Here is an 18,063-nt window from a genome sequence, read left to right as displayed (position 1 = left end):
CATACTTACCTCTTCAAACTCAGAGCTCATATGAGCACCCCTCCACCCTTCAACAATGATACACTACCCAGAGGCCTGGGAGCTCAATGTGCACGTCCTCAGTGTGACCTATCTTATCTAGACATCACTCTGATGAGCCCATTCGAGTAATTCAGACTAGAGTGAGAATGACAGACAGGAAATATATCATTTAAATGAAATGCCAGGAAACTCAGAGACATCTTTACTTGGTGAAATATGAGGCAGATCATCTTTGAAGTATGGGTTCCTTTCAGCTTAAGATTTTTATTCCTTAAGCTAATACCTTCCTATCCTTCTGTATCCTCCCCTGCCCCTACCCAATGCCACTCTTTGCCAGCTGGAAACCTAGCAGTCAGCAACCTGTCATTTCTTTTTTGGAAATCTGTCAGCTCTCTCTATGATGGGCTCTTTCAATCAGCTAAAATTCTGTATAGTTTACTGGAACCCAGGCAGATGAAAATGTCTCCTAGGGGGACATGGTTTCTGTCTGGAGGCCCTTGCCTTTCAGGAAGTCACATGAAACCCTTGTCTCCCATCCTCCTCCTGCAGGTGCCGATGAGGAGTACATTTATATGAACAAAGTGACCGTCAACAAGCCACAGAATGCTGAGTCTCAAGACAAAGGTATGGGCTGGGCCAGCTGATAGGATGATGCCCCGGGAGGGGGACGGCACCAGGCTCGGTCCCAGCCCACCCCTCCCCCTCCCAGCCTGTACACAGACAGGCCCAGTGGCGTTATTTTTGGAAGCCACATTTTGGTTGGTGGTATTTTGGGTTGATGTATTTTTGGGATGTTTCAATGCACCACCCCCTCCTTGCCCATTGGATAAGGAATCTGGCCCTAAAACATCTTGGCTGTTCCCAGCATCATCCCAGGAAGAGGAAGTCATAATTCAGATGTTCGAAGAAAGCAGCTGTGTGTGGTGCTGGTCCCACGGCTTTATGTCTTTTGATCGAAGTCTGTTTTGGGGAGGAAGGGAGAGAAATGGTGGTGTCAGCAACTGCCTTAATAGTCAGAGATGATGTTCAGAGGTGCTCTCTTCTGCAGAACATTTTCTCTTCCATTGGAAGGACATATGGTGTCTTCTATGGTGCCCTGCTCTTCCGCTCTGCTCTGCTCCACTTTTCCCTTAAATCCTCCAGCAGTGGGTCTGGCAGGACCCCAGGGAGGCCCAGAGGTTTGCAAAGCCCCATTGCGGAGGAGCAGGGGAAAGAAGCTCCGTCTCCCAACTCCCAAGCCTGTGGCTCACATGCACCACAAAGCACTCAATCCTGCTAAAGGCTTGTGTTCGAGACTTCAGCCACCAAAGCTGATGGCTTTGGTGGCCACACCTGCCTGAGCCTTCCCCAGGGTGGCTGAAACATTCAGGCTCAGAAGGGCTTTCGGTGCTTTCCTTAAAAGTGCACAGAGGGCTGGTGCCCTAACTTCCTCGGTGTGGCTTCTCCACCTCCTGCCCCTCCGCCAAGCCTGAGACTTAGCAGAATGCAGCCGGATGAGATTTGCCACTCTGCCCAGGGTCGTTTGCCTTCCGGGTAAACTGTGGGAGGGAAGAGCCATAATCACAGGGTCGGTGCTGAGAGTGGCTCAATATAGTGACCGCTGGGCAGCTCCTTTGCTCCCCAAAGCTCTGTGGCTAGACCAGCTTTGACAGGGGGCGGGTAGGAGAGCAGGTGCAGAGCCAGCCAGAAACCCCAAGCCCATGGCTGGGGCATTACTGCACCCTATTCTTGGAGGAAAAACAACTTCAGCTCCAGGGACTGCCTGCCTGGGTAATTAACACTTGCTCAAATAGAACTTGCATTCCTGGGTGACAAGACTCCGCTGTGAGGCTGGGCACCCCTCACTAAAACCTCCTCTTCTGCCTGCAGCGCCCGAGGAGCAGGGCCCACTGACCAACGGGGAGCCCGGCCAGCACTCCTCAGCCCCTCAGAAGAGCCTTCCGGACCTCCCACCGCCCAAGATCGTAAGTGTCGGTCCAGGACCCTTGATTTCCCTGATGTCGGCCCCTTGAACTTCCAGTTGTCCTCACGAGTGTCAGTCCACCAAGCCTCTGGCATTTTCTGAGCACCTACTGTATGCAGGGCCTGGGCCAAGGCACTTGGAGGGACAGAGCAAGAGTAACTGCCCACAGGGGGTCTGCTCAGGGCCACAGCACTCCGGACGCTGAGGGTGACAGGCCTGGGGAGATTTGACCAGTGCCTTTGTCGAGTGCCACCATGGGCCCCACACTAGCTGGGGTCTTTCTCCAGCGCCCTGTGAGTGGGGCCATGGACAGCGGTGGTCACCAGCTCAGGCCACAGTGACCTTTGAAAAATTTGTAAATCATATCACACCGCTCTTCCTGCTTGAAACCCACCAATGGTTCTCATTAAATTTAGGGGAAAAAAATCCCCGTTCCTGAACACAGCCCCAGAGCCGAGTGTCTGGCCCGGCTGCGTGTCCAGCCTCACCGCACGGGTGTCTTGCTAGCCTCCCTTCTGCTCCTGAACTGTGTCGCTCTGGTCGGTCGTGCCCCAGGGGCCTTGCACTTCCTGCGCCCCTGCCGCCACCTCCTCTCTCTGAAGTTCTTAGACAGACTCTCCCTGACCTGGCTAAGTGAGGCACCGCACCCCATCCCTGCCTGACTGCGTCTGCCCGCCACCCAGGTACCTGCTCCCTGGCACTTGCCGCTGTGGAAATAGTCTGGTTTATTATTTGTCTCCTCCCCCAGATGTCAGCTTCTTGGGACAGGAATCACGTCTCTCATATCCTGTGTTGTGTCCAGTGTCTGCTCGCAGAGTAGGCTGTGCACAAATATCCATTTATTTGGATAGGTGGGTGGAATTATAGAATCACACGGATCTGCATTCAGATCCCAGCCCTGCCAGGAACTAGCTCTTTGACCTTGAGCAAGTTATTAAAAGTCTCCAGCCCTTTGTTTCCTGACGTTTCCATGAAAGAAATACTCACATCTGTCTCATCAGATGGTCTCATTGCACGGGCTAAGGCTGTGCGCCACCTGGCACTGTGTGTGGCACACTCTGCTCGTGTTCGTGTTCATATTTGAAGGGTGAGGAAGCCTCATGTCACATAGCCTCAAAGTGGCAGAGTCAGAATTTGAAGCCAGGTTCTTTCTGTCTAAGGCATTTTTGTGGAGGCGTCCCAGGGAAGGGATGGGCCCCAGGAGGAAGGATTTATATGGGTAGAGGGAGCCTGGGGCCAGAGCCAGCACCAGCTGACTCCACGGTCACCAAGCTCCTGCCAAGTGACCCATCACCTGATCTGTGGGCTCATGTCACTGCTGAGGGGGTCCCAACCCCAGATGGCTCTGGACTGGCCCCTTCATTCACACCTTCCTGAGGGGTGGCAGGGTTCCTCAGCTGCTCTCTCCTGTGGCCACAGCTGGGGACGCTGAAGCCACCATGTTGGGCAGGCAGGGCAGTTGTGGAGTGCCTGGGACCATGTCCCACTGCGTGAAGTCCCTCGAGCTGAGTAACAGCTAGAGGGGACTCTTTGTCTCGGGCTGGGTGACACCTGATGGATGGATCTGGGTTTCTGTGACGCTGACAATGCTGGTGACTGCCACACCCTGAACCTCTACCCATTCCAGGCACGCAGACATGATCCTCCCCACCCCCCATCAAGGGATGGGTGTTTTTGTCACTGCTTTTCATATGAAGAAACAGGCTCAGAGAGCCAGGGTCCCACAGCTGGGAGGTGGCAAGGCCAGGATTGAATGCAGGTCTGTTGGCTCCCAGGCCCCCCTGCTGCCTCCCTGACTGTGCCTGTGTCTGTGGCAGAGCAGTGGGGCACGTTGTGTTCCTTCCAGCGCCAGCCCCCCTCACGCTCAGCCCCGCACTTGGGGCGGGGAGAGGCACGTGTCCCCTCTGCTGTCCCCTCCACTGCTGATGCCTTTAAGCACAGGTTTTCCGTGTGGCCCAGGCATCTCTCGCCAGGTAGTGGGGGCAGAAAGGTGGCTGTTGTGAGCCAGGGCTGGGACTGTCCTATTCTGATCTTTTGCTGAGCGAAAGTGTCACTGTCTGCCATGCCAGGGGCAGCTGCCGTGAGCCAACACCTGGTGGCTAGGGACATTCAGCAGGCACAGTCCCACTGCCACCGAGTACTGAGTGTCCTGGAGATCTGTGTTTTACAAACGCGGTCTGGGACCCGGTGATCGTTATAAGTTAATTGGGTCACGGTGGGTCCCAGCAGCCCCTGGGATTCCCTGCTCCTGTGCCAGTCTTCTGTACCGTTGGCACCGAGGGTCTCCAAGCGAAGGAGCGGGGAGGAGAGGAAGGCACGTGGCTCCTTCTAGGGCAGACTTCCTGCGCCGTAGCCTGTGACTGGGCCTGTGTCCCTGTCTGAGAGAAACCTGGTGTGGAGTTGGGGAAATTGTCCCTTCCCAGGAATAGCATGATCCCAGGGTGGCCTTGCAGCCCGTGGTAATTGTTCCCGGGACAGCCTCCAGGCCCCGGGGAGGTTTCCAGCCAAGCCGGCTAACGGCTAACTTTACAGTAAAGCCAGCTCCTCCCTGCTGGCGCACTTGGAGCGGGACGGCAGGGTGCCGGCTGCGACTCCCCTGGCCCGGTTCCGCCGGGTGCTGCTCGAGGCACCCCCTCCACCCCAGGGGCTCCAGATGTGGCGTGTGCGAGCCGGTGGTGTCAGCTGGGGATCCTCCCCCTGCCGCCCACACGCGTGCACACGTCTGCACTCCCTCCAGCCTCCTCTCGTCTCGGGTCAAGTCAGGCTGAAGCTGCCGTAACTCTCAGCTCAAGGCCCCCAGAGCAGCGGTGTCCAGGCGGAGCCCCGTCGGTGGCTCTGAGGGCGGAGGAGGACCAGGCAGCAGCGGCTCCACAGGCAAAGAGTGTGACAGCTCAAACCCAGCCTGAGCCTGCAGTGACCTGTGGCCTCTCTTCCTCAGACAGACAAAACCCGTCCCTTCCTACCCTGACCCCAGAGCTTCCAGATGCCAGGGAGGTTCGTCCCCCCGAGTGCTGGGCCTCACCCCACCGCTGGCCCTGGGCTCTCGGGGGGCCCCCAGGTCCCCCGTACCCGTGGCTGGGCCGGGGCTGTGCTCTGCCTGCCGCAGCCTGGGTGTCTGCCCACGAGCCGCATTCTCTCTCCAGTTGCTCGGGTCCTTACTCCAACCGCCACAGACTCAGCGCAGAGCAGACCCGTCCTGCGATGGAAGGGGCAGCCAGGGGTCTGGAGCATCCTCGCGGGTGTGGACAGTGACTCAGGCAGCTGTGGCCTTTCCAGGCCTCTGTCTGCACGGCCAGGTGCTCGCTGCAGGAGAAACAGATGTTTGCTGGCCACTGTTCACGCTCTGGCTAGCACAGCCATCTCCACCCATCGCGCCTCTGAGGCCTGAACACGCGTTGGCTCTGGTCTCAAGGGAGCTGCTCTGTGGGTGCAGCAGCTTATTCCCCAAAAGGACGCGGCCATGGTCAGTCTGGGAGGCCAGGGCTGGCCTATCTACTAAGCCCCACTGTGAGCCTTCTGCAGGGCACCGTGGGGCAGGCTGCTCAGAGCTGCAGGGACACCTCAGGTCATCTGGGCTAAGTGAGGGCTTGGCCAAGTCGGATCCACCACCTGCTTTGGTGAATAAAGCTGTATTGGAACACAGCCGCTCTTACTTAGCTGCGGACGCTTTTGCGCTGCAGCAGTAGAGCTGAATAGCCGAGATAAGAGACCCCGAGTGGCCCACAAATCCCAAAATATTTACTGTTTGGCCCTTTTCCAAAAAATCTGCCGACCTCCCTCGTCCCTTCTGTGAACAGTCGAAAGGTTATTTCAGGCCCTGAAGTCAAATCTCTTCAGCATCTTCATTGAACACACACAATCTCCACCATCATAATGACGAAAATTAAAACCATAGCCCTTTCTCCCTAACCCGGGAGATGAGGATCTCTCTCCTCTGACCTCTGATAATAGGTCATTGTCCTGTTATGTGTCTGTGTAACTGTGACTCTCTTCTGAGTGTTATGTAAATCATGTCATCACTTACCTGGATCCAGGCCCTGTCCTTTCCGTCTGCATCCTGCGGAGCCGGGTGTCCTGTTCCCCTTTAGAGAGGCGGAGCTTGGTAAAGCCGGGCCAGGTCTCTGCACACCCCAGGGTACACTGGTTCATCTTCCACCAAATACACGAACACAGAACTTTTCACCCTTTGATATTTTTACATTTTATTTTTAGGTTAGTAAAAACTGATATTTATTGAGTATTTAACAATGCTGAGCACAGTTTAATCCTTAGCCCTTTAGCCCCATGTGACAGACGTGTCTACTGTATTTTACATGGAGCCCAGAGTGGTCAAGCGAGTTGTCAGGAGTCACACAGCAAGGATGTGCCAGGGTCAGGATTGTTCACCCGTGCCCTACACCACCTCTCTGTATTGATCCATTTACAGATTTTGCAGTGTCAACCTAAAGGGAAAAAACTGAGGCAAAATCAATGTAAGTAGAGAGTTTATTGGGGCCAAGTTTGCCCTGAATATATGCTCTGATTAGCAGCAGTTACTAGTCGGGTTTTAAAGGAAAAAGGAAGAAGCCGTCCCTAAGTTGTTTACCAATAATTTACATTAAAATAACATAAACTATTGATTGGCTAAACATTGTTCTTGTAACACAGATTCCAGGAACCTGAAGATAATGGGTGAGGCAGCCAGTCTGGAACAAAATGCCTTTAAACAATTGCCCCCCAGGCGTGGGGGGACGTGACTGAGGTCCCACACTCCCTCTCTCTGGGCCGTGAATTTTGCATACCGCACATGGCTCAGACTGCTCTCAGCTATCTTTCTTTCCTCAGCAGAGAGAGGCTTAGGAGTCACTCGGGAAACTGTCTGGTGCCCTACCCAAGAGGGGACAGAAGGCCCCCAGTGACAGACCCTATGGCGATAATGACCCATGGGGACCTCCTGCAGAAGGGCGAATTCCTCCCTTTGTCCTGTTCTAATTGTGAGACTCTTGACCCAGAGCCAGGTCTCAGGTGGCAGATGGGATCCACCTCCTGGCAGAGAGAAGGGTCTCAGCACCACCTCATGGGGCAGGGCTTCTTGGAGGCTGGAGCTGGAGGCTCAGTCCGCTCAGGACGCACGGGCCCTGGGACCCGCTGGGGAGACCTGACTGCTGCTGAGACGAGAGGACACTTCCTCTCAAGGTTAAATCTGTGAAGACTGGGCGGGGCACGGGCCTGTAACGCCAGCGCTTTGGGAGGCTGAGGTGGGAGGATCACTTGAGGCCAGGAGTTCGAGACCAGCCTCGGCAACATGGGGAGACTCTGTCGCTACAGAAAAGAAATAAATAAAAATAAAAATAAAAAAATAAATCTAAGAAGTCTGAAAACCTGGATTTAAATCAAGTGGCATTAACTCTAGGGTCTATGGAAATAGACTGTAGACTCCAAGCCACACGGGACTTGGCTCTGCGGACCCTGGTGTTCTGCCCTGGGAGGATCTAGAATGGACACTCTTGCAGCTCGTGCCAAGACAAGGGTTTCTGGATCCCCAGCCTCAGTCCCGCCTCCTCAAAAGGCAGGGCAGGGATCCCCAAGGCCCAGGGGTCGGTCTGAGCTCAGGGCCCTGCAAGGTCCTTCCATGGCTGCCTCCCCCGGCTCCCCACCAGCTTGCCCACCTTGGAGCACCAGTGCTTTCCTTTGGAGCCTCCCCGAAGGCCCGGGCCTGCCCCTCACGGGGAGCGCCGAGCACAAGGACTTCTCAAAACCAAGAGTGGGAATGCATTGCTGCTTCTGCTGTTTCTGCTCAAGTCTGTGCGTATTCCTGTGGCCCTCCGCAGGGGCGTCATGATTCAGGACGCTGGAGACCCACATTCATGGGTGCTTACACATTCATGGCCTGCCTCTCCTAAAATTAATGCCACAATCTACTTCCCTTGCTGTTCTTAAAGGGTAGTTTATTGAGGCACAGCTTCGTAGTCTAGTGCCCCTTGTACAGGTGGAGTAAGGACTTGTGTGTGTTCTTTACCTTACTGAAATTGCACGAGCTCACCCCCATCCCACACAGGAAGCTCAGGGTCATCTTTTAGGCTCAGCTCCAAAGATCCTCAGTGCATCCTTCCTTGGTCCTAAATGTTCCTCACACCCTCCTCTCCTTCCCACAGAACTTTGGCCTTGTCTGTTGTAGCATCACTGGTCACTACTGATCAGGAGCTGTTAACAATTCCCCACCTAGCTAAGGCCTCCTCGGGGACGAGTCCTGGGGTCTTCTGCATCCTTCGCGGCTAGAACACAGGAGCCATCCGATATTTGCTGAACAAGAGATTGAACTATATTATGGTAAAAGTTTGGGATTCTGGAAGTTTGGGATTTCTCTTCTGGAAGAGAAACCTGGTTCTCTTCCTCCCTGTGCCATTGGTTTGTCTTTTAAGGAAGTATATTCTATTTAAAAGCCATAATAGCTACCACAGCAGCCTGGCACTCTCTGGACCTTAAGTACATGATATGTCATGCACATAAGGATATTTTGTGTGCGTGGTGGGGGGGTTGAGCCTCATTTTGCAGGGCTGAGCCTTAGCTAGGTGACACACCGCGCCCGCAGCCCTTTCTCTGGCTGCAAACCAAACACTATGGCCTGGGCTACCGATGGGATGCGTGATGTTCCGTGTTCTCCCTCCCAGCCTGCTGAAAGGCTAGTCGGGTGCTTTTTTTCTTCTGGACTTCCCACTCCTTCCACCCAGAGGGTTCATCTCAAGTTGCTCCCAGTGTATCATATCTGAAAATATTTGTTTTATTTGTTCATGCCACAGATTCCAGAGCGGAAACAGCTTGCCATCCCGAAGATCGAGTCTCCAGAGGGCTACTATGAAGAGGCTGAGCCTTATGACACATCCCTCAATGGTACATCCCAGCGGCCAGGGCTTGGAGGGGGTCTAGCTGCTCATCCTGAGCTGGAAGGCAGAGGTCAGTCTGGACTGCTGTGACCAGAGAGTGTGATCCAAATCGAGCACTGGCCACAGAGCATTCGGCCTTTATTCTGAAAGGGGAACCAAGACCCACAGCAGACCGGGCTGTCTGCAAGGAGGGGCCAGGGAGGGCACACAGTGAGCAGGTTCACTGTGTCTGAGGTTTTCTGTGTTCCCACCTGCATGTTGCTGGATTCAGCACAGAAAGGTGACAGAGGAGGGGTGTGTCAGCCAAGGGGCCCAAAACGCTGGTCAGCAGTGGAGATGGCGGGCAGGCTCAGTATCCACGTTCTGTCCCCGGACTCACTATGCTCCTGCTGTGTGTCAGGGACAGGAGCCCAGCCATCACAGCACTTAGATTCCGTGAGAGAAGACAGACAATAGCTGAACAGAATGTGTCAGCAGTGATAAGTGTCAGCATGGAGAGGGTGTTGTTTTGGACAGGGAAGTCCTCTCGGATAGCATGACCTTGAGCAGATGAACGAAGCGGGGAGCGAGTAGGGCAGATACATGCAGGAAGAACTTTGCAGACAGAAGCACGTATGTGCAAAGGCCCTGAGGCAGGAGAGCTCTGAGTATGTCTGAGAAACAGCAGGAGCAGGTAGGGCAGGGGAGAGTGACAAGAGATAGGGATGAGATGGGGACACATGGCCACAGGGAGGACTTTGGCTTTTCCCAAAATGGGACAGATTGCACGCCTCTGGAGGGTTCCTTAGTGACTGGCCTAACTCAGGTATTGAAAAGATCACCCTGGATGCTGTGAACGGGCTGTGCAGGCAGGGCTCACACTGAAACCCTCTGTCCTTGGCCAGTGGCTCTCAGCCTGAGGCAGCTGGACCAAAAGTGCTCTTGGTGTGAGGATGCCACCACCCACGAAGGCACCAAGGTTCTGGAGGAGGTGGCTGTGACCCCAGTCTCCAGGGCAGCTGGACTCTGGTCCTCCCCTCTGACCTCCTCCATCTCTTTCCTTCCTTCCAAGATGAAAAGGTTTTGAAAGCATAAAGCAATTTGCACATTGAAAGGTGAGGGCCTGGGGGTGGGTGGATGGGAATGAACTTGGCAGAAGGGGGGCGTTGTTGGTTCCATAAGGACCAGGACCAAGGATGAGATGGGACCAGGCAGGTGGAGGCCGTGGATTCTTCTCCCCTTCCTCCTGCACACTTCCCGACTGCCTCTGGGCCGGGAACCGTGTGGGAGGCGAGGCCTGTTCAGACTGAGGCTGTTCTATTGTAAGAGTGTGGCTTTGTGGACAGCCGTCACTTGGCATTAACCCGCTGAGCTTGTGAGGTGTTGCAGAGTCACAGGTCGGGGCTGTGATTTCAGACCAAAGCCGAGGGTGCGGCACTGCTGTCTGGGTGCACGTTGAAGGTGGAAACGGTGACTCATGCGGTGAGCACCCGTGTGTCTCAAGCCTGTCTCTCTCGGGTGTGGCCGGGCCAGCAGGGGCCTGCCTCCCAGACGCACCTGGGGCCTGCGTGTGGCGCAGACGCTCCACCTCGACACAAACAAGTGGTCAGAGAGACCAGGCTTCCTGCTGTTTGTCTCTGGACCGTTGAGTTCATATTGGTTGTGGCCAGGACTGGGGGTCATCCCAAGGACAGCATGAACTCACTGTGTGGAGGGGGTCAGGATGGCTCCGAGACGGAGGAAACCCAGCTGTGGGTGAGAGATGGCCCTGCCTTGTCCTGCCAGGCCGAGGCCTGGGGGTGACTTGGGGAGAAGCGGTCACACTTAGCACAGAGGGAGGGCTTCACCCATGTTGCAAGCCAGCCCGGCCTCAGTTCCCGCCTGTTGTCCCCACACCTGTTTGTGCAACGTGACATGCAGGTTGCAGCAGGAGGGGTGAGCCTTGGCCCACCCCCCCATCACTTTGCTCTGGCTAGTTGGCCAATGGCAATTTTGCTGACATCCTGCAAAAGGCCAGTTGCTTGGATTCTTGTCCTGCCTTGTCAGCCGTGTCCTCACACCGCTCCACTGGGTCAGTCCAAGCAAACGTTCAGCAAGTGTCCTGTTGGCCTGTGCTGGAGATACTGGGGTCTGTCCTGCTTGCCCGAGACGGCAGATGCTTCATTGACGGTGTCTCGTGCTCCGGTAACAAATAACCCCCTGGTTTCAGGTGATAGTAACGCAATAAAAATCTGTTTGTCACTGTGAGCACTTAACTGTGGGCATTACTTGTCCTGTGTACTTTGGGTACCAGGCTCCTTCCGTGCTTGGCTCGGCCACCTCTAGGGCCACAGAACCCTCTGCAAAGAGAGAGCAGAGAGTCCCTATCTGCTTCTTAAAAGCACCAGCCAGAGTGACCACATCACTTCTGCCCATATTCCATTGGTGACGAGTAGTCACTTGTCATCTCTGGATGTGAAGGGGACTGGGAAATGATGTCCTTGGCTGGGCTGTGGCCTCTCCCGACAAGCCTGCACCTCTAGGGCAAGCTCTGACCTCTGGTAGGCAAGCAGCCGTGTCACCCATCTGGGTCTCTCTTTTTGCGGGTCTGCAGTTGGGTGTGTCCCTCTCGTCATCTCGTCTCTCTCCTCTCGCCTCTGTCTGTGCCTCTGGCTATCGTGCAGGTCATTCTGGAGGATTTCTCCCTACTGGAGTCCCCAGATGGGCGCAGGTGCCTGAAGGAGTCATTTACGCCACCATCACCTTGGGTACTGCTTGTCCCCAGAGCTGGGATGTCAGTGATTCCTTGCCTGCTGCCTGGCTCTGAGATGGGTGCATGCCCCGAGGATGGCTGCGGCGCTCTCCCCGTCCTTGTGCATGGGTCCTGCATGTGCGCGCCTGTGTGACATCCTTCCAGGGGAGGGACTTCCTTGCCTTCCACAGACCCTTGCCTGTGGCACCGGAACACATGGCCGAAAGAGCCAGAGCGCGCATGGTCATTCTGCCCTCGGGTCATGAGGACGTCCGACAGGACACAGTGGGGAGCAGCTCACCTGGGGAAGGCTGACCTGGGTGGAATTATCTGAGCATCCTGCCTTTCACTCTTGCTCATCCTGCACCCCCTGGCAGCCAAGTACCTGTTTTGAGAATAGCCTGCATTTATGGTGTGCTATGATTCTCCTTGGTGATAAATAAAAATGCTAATACATTTGCCTAAATTTCCTCCAAGCTACTCCATGATTATGATTTGTAGTTCGTAGTTAGCTTCCCGATGCCCCCGTGGAGGAGGGTGGGCAGGTATTAGAATCCTCCATGAAACACATGCGGCAACCCCAGAAGCACAAAACAGTGGGAATTTACCCAAATCATTCACACTAAACTCTGCAGCCTCCCTCTGTTAATTTTTGTCACCAAAGGAAGAATCTCAGTGACACTGGAAATGTTACTTATTACACAGATAACACAATACTGACAATGAGGAAAATTTTTTAAAATAACCCTGATCCTACCATCCTATCAAATCAACTTTTTTACTGTAAGCTCTCTCTGTTGCCTTACAGCGCTGAACTATTTGCATACGTAATTCTAATCGTGCTTTCCTCTCTTACCATCATATCTTAGGGAATTTATCAAGCTGCAGACTAGTTTTCGAGTTTTAATTGACTGCATGGTATGTTCCTAACTGGATGAAATCATACTTACCCAGTCCTTCTGCTAACCGTTAAATAGCAACTGAATGAATATCTTAATGCATGTAACATTTCTCCCTCCTCTTTTTTAAAAAACTAGTTTCCTAGGACAAACGCCCAGGACTGGGAGTATTGGGCCAAAGAATATAGGTATTTTTATGGCTCTTGAAACAACAGGCTCCCAGACTGCTTTCTGAGAGGCTCGTGTTAATGTCCGTTGCCACCCACAATAAGAAAGTTCTGGGTAGGATGGCTATTGTCAATCTTTGCATATTTAATAAGTATGAAATTATAAACTGTGCAACTTTTTTTATTAAGCCATAAACAGTACTACCACACTGCTTTTAAAGAAAACTGATATTAAAATATTTAAAGTGTTGTTTTTAGAAATATCAAAACAAAACACATTTTCATTGGCAGCACAGCTAGAATAACTGTTGTAGGGCCCTCGTTCTGATTTCCTGTGTTTGAATTCAAATGTGGTTCAGCTGCCTTAGTACGCGGGCACCCAGCTGTGCAGGTAGAGGGGGCTTCTGGAGTCTTCTGGGAAGTCTAAGGGGCCCATAGGCTGACCCTCTTCTGAAGGTGTCATGGGAATGAACGGAGAGTGTCATTTGGCCTGACTCGAGGGGACAGAACGGGTCTGCTATGCAGAAGTCGCAGGGAAATGGATGTTGGGCCCATTTTCTAACTGTCAGGGCTGCCCGGGAATGGAAGGGAGTGTCAGTGAGCAGGAGGTAGTGAGCTCCCCGTCTGTGGGGAATTCGGGCAGAGCATCAAGGTTAGACAGACAGGGTTCCTGTGCTGAGCAGGGCTTGGACCGAGATCCTTTTCTCCAAGCCTGGTTTCTCAGGGATAGATAAGTAGATAGACAGACAGATTTTCTTCACAGAGTGTTTGTTCACCTTGAGTAGAGCAGTGGGCCGGGGAACAGAAAAACTCCTGCAGGGTGGTGGGGCAGGAACTAGGCAGTGAGGCAGGTGGAGTGTGCATACAATTGTCTCTGATTTGTGCTCTAATAAGTTTTGGGGATTCTTTCAAAACAGAAACATGAGGTTGGCTCATTGCCAGAGGTAGAGGAGGGTATAAGTTAGCAACAAGTAAAAGGAGCTAAGTTTGTGCCAGGAGGTGGTCAGCGCAGCACAGAGGAGAGTCTGTTGGGGATGCTTAAAAAGGCTATGACCAAGAGAAGTATTTGGGGATAGGAAGCTGGCCCCTTCCTGGAAAGCATTTCCTGGTGTGGTTTTTTTTTTTTTTGCCTTTTACTTCTGAGGAGCCAAAGCCCCGTCCCTGCACCCGGGACAGAAATGGACCCAGCCAGGTGTGTGGCTGTCAGGCTGCCATGTGCACAGCTCAGAGGTGGCTCAAATGGCCCTCCTGGGCCCTTAGAAGGACACAGTGCCAGGCCTGGAAAAATCCAGAAACATCCCCACCCCACCTGCTTCCTCCTTCCCTTGAGCACACAGGGGCCCAGCATGGGGGAATGGGCTTCTCAGGGGCAAACAGTCGTCTGTGGGGCAGTGGTGTCTTCTCTGGGGTTCCCCTGGAGTCTGACATGACAGGGTTTGAGGAGGGCATGGGAGAGACTTCTGATTTTGAGTGATTTGTGTCTTGTGGCCAGAGGCTGCATCCCAGAAGCTTGGCTGAGGGGGTTTGGGGCAGGGCAGGCAGCCCTGGGCTGTGGCTGGTGGCCGCCGGGCTGGTTTGCGGGTGGGGATTGTGGCCTGGGTCGCTGCTGCTCCCGCCTGCTGCCCGCTGCCCTGCCCGGCGATGCTGGCTCAGGACCGTCCCCTGCCTGGGCGGCCCTGACTGAGCGGGTCTTCCTTGCAGAGGACGGAGAGGCCGTGAGCAGCTCCTACGAGTCCTACGATGAAGAGGACAGCGGCAAGGGCAGGTCGGCCCCCTACCAGTGGCCCTCACCGGAGGCCAGCATCGAGCTGATGCGCGACGCCCGCATCTGTGCCTTCCTGTGGCGCAAGAAGTGGCTGGGGCAGTGGGCCAAGCAGCTCTGTGTCATCAGGGACACCCGGCTGCTGGTCAGTCCACCCACGCTGCGTCCCTCGCTTCTTTCCTGGGGGAGGAGGAGGAGAGGGGAAGGGAGACAGGGTGGTGCCTGATGCCAGGGGGTTCCAGCCTGTTTGTGTCGGGTTTTAACCTCTCCCTACCCTCAAGTGTGTGCAGGATTCTGTGTGTGGATGAGTGGGCTTTTGTGAACTAGAAAGGTCTAGTGGTTTTCATCAGGCTCTCAAAGGGGGCTGATTCCCACCGCCTCCCCTCCCCATCCTCCTTTTTCTGAGCGAGGCACGTCTTCTGTGCCCTGGTCCTTCCTCACAGCCTGACCACTGGATCCCTGTCGGGCTTCCCCAGCCCGGGCCCTGGCCCCCAGCCTCAATTCCGGCTGTTGCTGTCATTTCTGCAGCACGACAAGCATAGATGTCTTCTCAGAAGCAACAATATTTGTAATTACTGACTATAAGGCAAGATCTTTAAAGAAATCAGAAGATATGATTCTGATAACAGTCCTGTCTCCTGCTATTTTAAGTTAAAATTCCCAGTTTTACATCCTGACTTGAAATGCCATGGCATTATTATAAACACCTTTTCTTCATGGTTACCAGGGGCTCTGCTCTGTGCAAATGTCATTTTGGGTAATCCTGTTAAGTGACCCTATAAGGACCCCATTTTACAAATGGGGCACCAAGGGCAAAGCCTTGTCTCCAGTAGGGGAAGAACGTCCCTTCCTTCCTTTGCTAACACATCGTCTTCCTAACCACAAGTGAGTCTGTGTGCCCTGGGGGTCCTTTACTGGGGAAGCCAAGAAGAGATGCAGAGAGGGGAGAAACGGGGAAAGTGTGTCCCTCCCAGCCACGTGACAGCTGTCCCCAGGGGCCAGATGTTAGGAGCCCATCAGGCTGAGCACGTGAGAGCCATTTGCAGAGCAGAGTCCTGGAGTGTCGCTGGCGGAGGCTGGTGAGGAGGAGGCTTGAAGGAGAGGGGGACGATCTGATGATAAGAACAAGGTTGCTCACATTTGAGGTTCAGCCTCCGGGCCTGCTGTGGGGTGTCCATCCTGCTCATGTTGCTGGGAAAGCTGGGACCTCGGCGGGTCCCGCAGTGTCCAGGTGCCCTTTGAAGGACCTGCCTCGGCCTGGCACGCCTGGCACAGTGGCGGTAATTTTTCGCCTTTCTTCCAGTGCTATAAATCCTCCAAGGACCACAGCCCTCAGCTGGACGTGAACTTGCTGGGCAGCAGTGTCGTTCACAAGGAGAAGCAAGTGCGGAAGAAGGAGCACAAGCTGAAGATCACGCCGATGAACGCCGACGTGATCGTGCTGGGCCTGCAGAGCAGGGACCAGGCTGAGCAGTGGCTCAGGGTGAGGGGACGCCAGGCCGCTCGGAGGAGCTCTGGAGTTGTGGCTGCCACTTTTCCAAAGGGAGGGATGATGTGGTCGAGGGCAGAGGGTCAGTGATCCTTCAAGTTCCCAGGGCTTCCTACATCCTACGTGGGAGCGATCCGCCATGGAAATGGGCTGCAGCCTCTGCTGCGGGGTCTGACACCTTCTGCAGCCTGGACTTCACCTGGTCACCTCTAGTGGCGTCACCAGCCTCCTTATTAAGGAGGAATAGATGTCACTGCCGTTTGTTACATGTTTACCATGGACCAAGGGATTTTAGCAAATTTAATCCACCAACCACGCTGGGGTGGCTGGGCAATGTTAGTGTCCCCATTTCACAGGAGTGGAGATCAAGGCTCAGAGGGTGGAGGTGACCGATCAATAATGAATGTGCCTGCCCTGTGCTGGGCCCTTTACGCAAGTCCTCACAGCGACCCTGTGGCGTAGGTGTTGTCCCAGCTTACGGATGTGATGACTGAGGTTTAGGCCCACGGCCACACCACTAATCTTCCGACTCCAGAGTCTGTGCCCTTCCGGTGACACGATGTTGCATATTCACAGTGGACCGTGGTCCTGACCTGGAGTCAATCGAAGAAGAGAGAAATGCCTTGAGTTTCCCCTTCCCCATAACTTTTCCTCCTCTGTTCTTTGGCTCTTGCGATTTTAATCCCATTTCCACAGACTGCTCTAGGCAGAGACTGAAAAAGCAGGATCTCTGACATTACTCTTGTTAATTCTGCACCTCCACAGGGCTCCTGGCGGGGCCGTGTGTCTGCAGGAGCCCTGGGAATTCCCACCGCTCCCTTTCTGCCTTGCCCCAGGCCAGGCCCGGGGGGCCGGTTAACAGGCTCCTTCCTGGAGGAGCGTGGGTGGAGGGTGGCAGGCAGGTCTGGGAGCCAGCCGTCAGTTCCGGCAGTCTGCAGGCTCCCCAAGCAGCACAGAGACTCCACGGAAGGTCACACAGCCCCTGAATAGCCAGGGGACCATCCAGCGAGTGCAGCTGTTCATCACACCTGCAGGAGAACAGCACCCCTGCCTGGAATGGCGGCAGGAAGGGGACCCGTGGAGCCGAGGGTGGGCTGCTCTGGTCATCTTTGGGTTTTGCTGCAAAGGCCCCCCCTTGCCCTCCCTGAATATGAGGGGGGCCTGCAGGAAGAGGCATAAGCAACAAGCCCTCCCCACGACAAGCCTGCCCCCAGCTGTGTCCAAGCCACACGCAGGCCAGGGGCTAAAGTAGGGGTGGGTCTCTCTTCCTTGGAAATTGAACATCCTCTCTCCCACCTCTGCCTGCTCTTCCCTGAGCCAGAGGGGCTCTGGCTTCGGTCTGGCTCGCGGTGCAGGCCAGAGGGCCTCACGGGGGACCCTGGCCTCTGCTCACGGCTGTCCTCTCGCCCAGGTCATCCAGGAGGTGAGCGGCCTGCCATCCGAAGGAGCGTCGGAGGGAAACCAGTACACCCCCGATGCCCAGCGCCTTAACTGTCAGAAAGTAAGCTCCCACCCTGCCTGGGGGGAGGGTCCACTTCCGTGTTTTCTCCGTAAAAATTACAAGTGTAAAATTGGGAGCTTTGTTTTTGCATCTCAGCCCAATTAATAAAAATACAATGCTTGGATAAGCGCAGTAACTTTAGCTTGGCAGGAAAACAGATGAAATTGATACAGACCTAAAATATTTTCTTGCTGGAGGGGGAAGCTTTATTGGAACACAAGCACCTTTGGCTGCATTCTCAGCAGGGAGATTTATTTCATGAGGCTCTTCCTTCCCCTCCCCGTAGGGCCTCTGGGTTGGGGGGCATCTGTCTCAGTGCTGACCCCAACCAGAGGGCTCTGGTGCTCATCTGCATGGAGCTTTGGCCTCAAGGGTCAAGGTCAAGGAAGTTGGGCTGGGTGCTGGCCAAGGGGAGGACCACCACCTGTGGGGTCACATGTCACGTCCCTGAGGATCTGCAGATAAGTACCCTGAAGCCTCAGCGTGCCAGAGAAGCCAGAGGGTCTCATCTGGAGGTCCCCACCCCTGGCAGGGAGGAAAGCAAGAGGGACGCAGAGGGCTTGAGCAGGGAGGAGGCCGTTTGTTCTCCAGGAAGGCAGGGACCGTCCCACGTGGAGAAATACCCATAGCCCTTCCAGAAGAACTTAAGAAGAGCTGATGGTTTCGTCATCTCATTCATTCCTTGGCC

The 18,063-nt window shown here is 54.6% G+C and overlaps 1 protein-coding gene across 8 annotated transcripts in view; it reads left to right on the top strand.

Annotated features, from left to right (window-relative positions):
• The first annotated feature begins 578 nt into the window (after positions 1-578).
• The window catches only part of AFAP1L2 (actin filament associated protein 1 like 2), a 29,737-nt gene continuing 12,252 nt past the window's right edge, over positions 579-18,063 (top strand). For 4 of the 8 annotated variants that reach the window (XM_069459836.1, XM_069459835.1, XM_069459832.1 and 1 more), the window contains exons 1-7: positions 579-645; positions 1,891-1,985; positions 8,764-8,854; positions 11,490-11,573; positions 14,325-14,530; positions 15,689-15,868; positions 17,286-17,375. In XM_069459836.1, the coding sequence (XP_069315937.1) occupies positions 594-645; positions 1,891-1,985; positions 8,764-8,854; positions 11,490-11,573; positions 14,325-14,530; positions 15,689-15,868; positions 17,286-17,375 (798 nt within the window). In that variant the 5' untranslated portion in view covers positions 579-593. The remainder of the gene's footprint in view (positions 646-1,890; positions 1,986-8,763; positions 8,855-11,489; positions 11,574-14,324; positions 14,531-15,688; positions 15,869-17,285; positions 17,376-18,063) is intronic. The other 4 variants (XM_069459838.1, XM_069459837.1, XM_069459834.1 and 1 more) reach the window with 1 other exon arrangement.

This window comes from Eulemur rufifrons, chromosome 28 (genome assembly GCF_041146395.1).
Source record: "Eulemur rufifrons isolate Redbay chromosome 28, OSU_ERuf_1, whole genome shotgun sequence".
NCBI lineage: Eukaryota > Metazoa > Chordata > Mammalia > Primates > Lemuridae > Eulemur > Eulemur rufifrons.
Note: the sequence above shows the minus strand (reverse complement) of the source record. Positions and strands in the feature narration are given on the sequence as shown.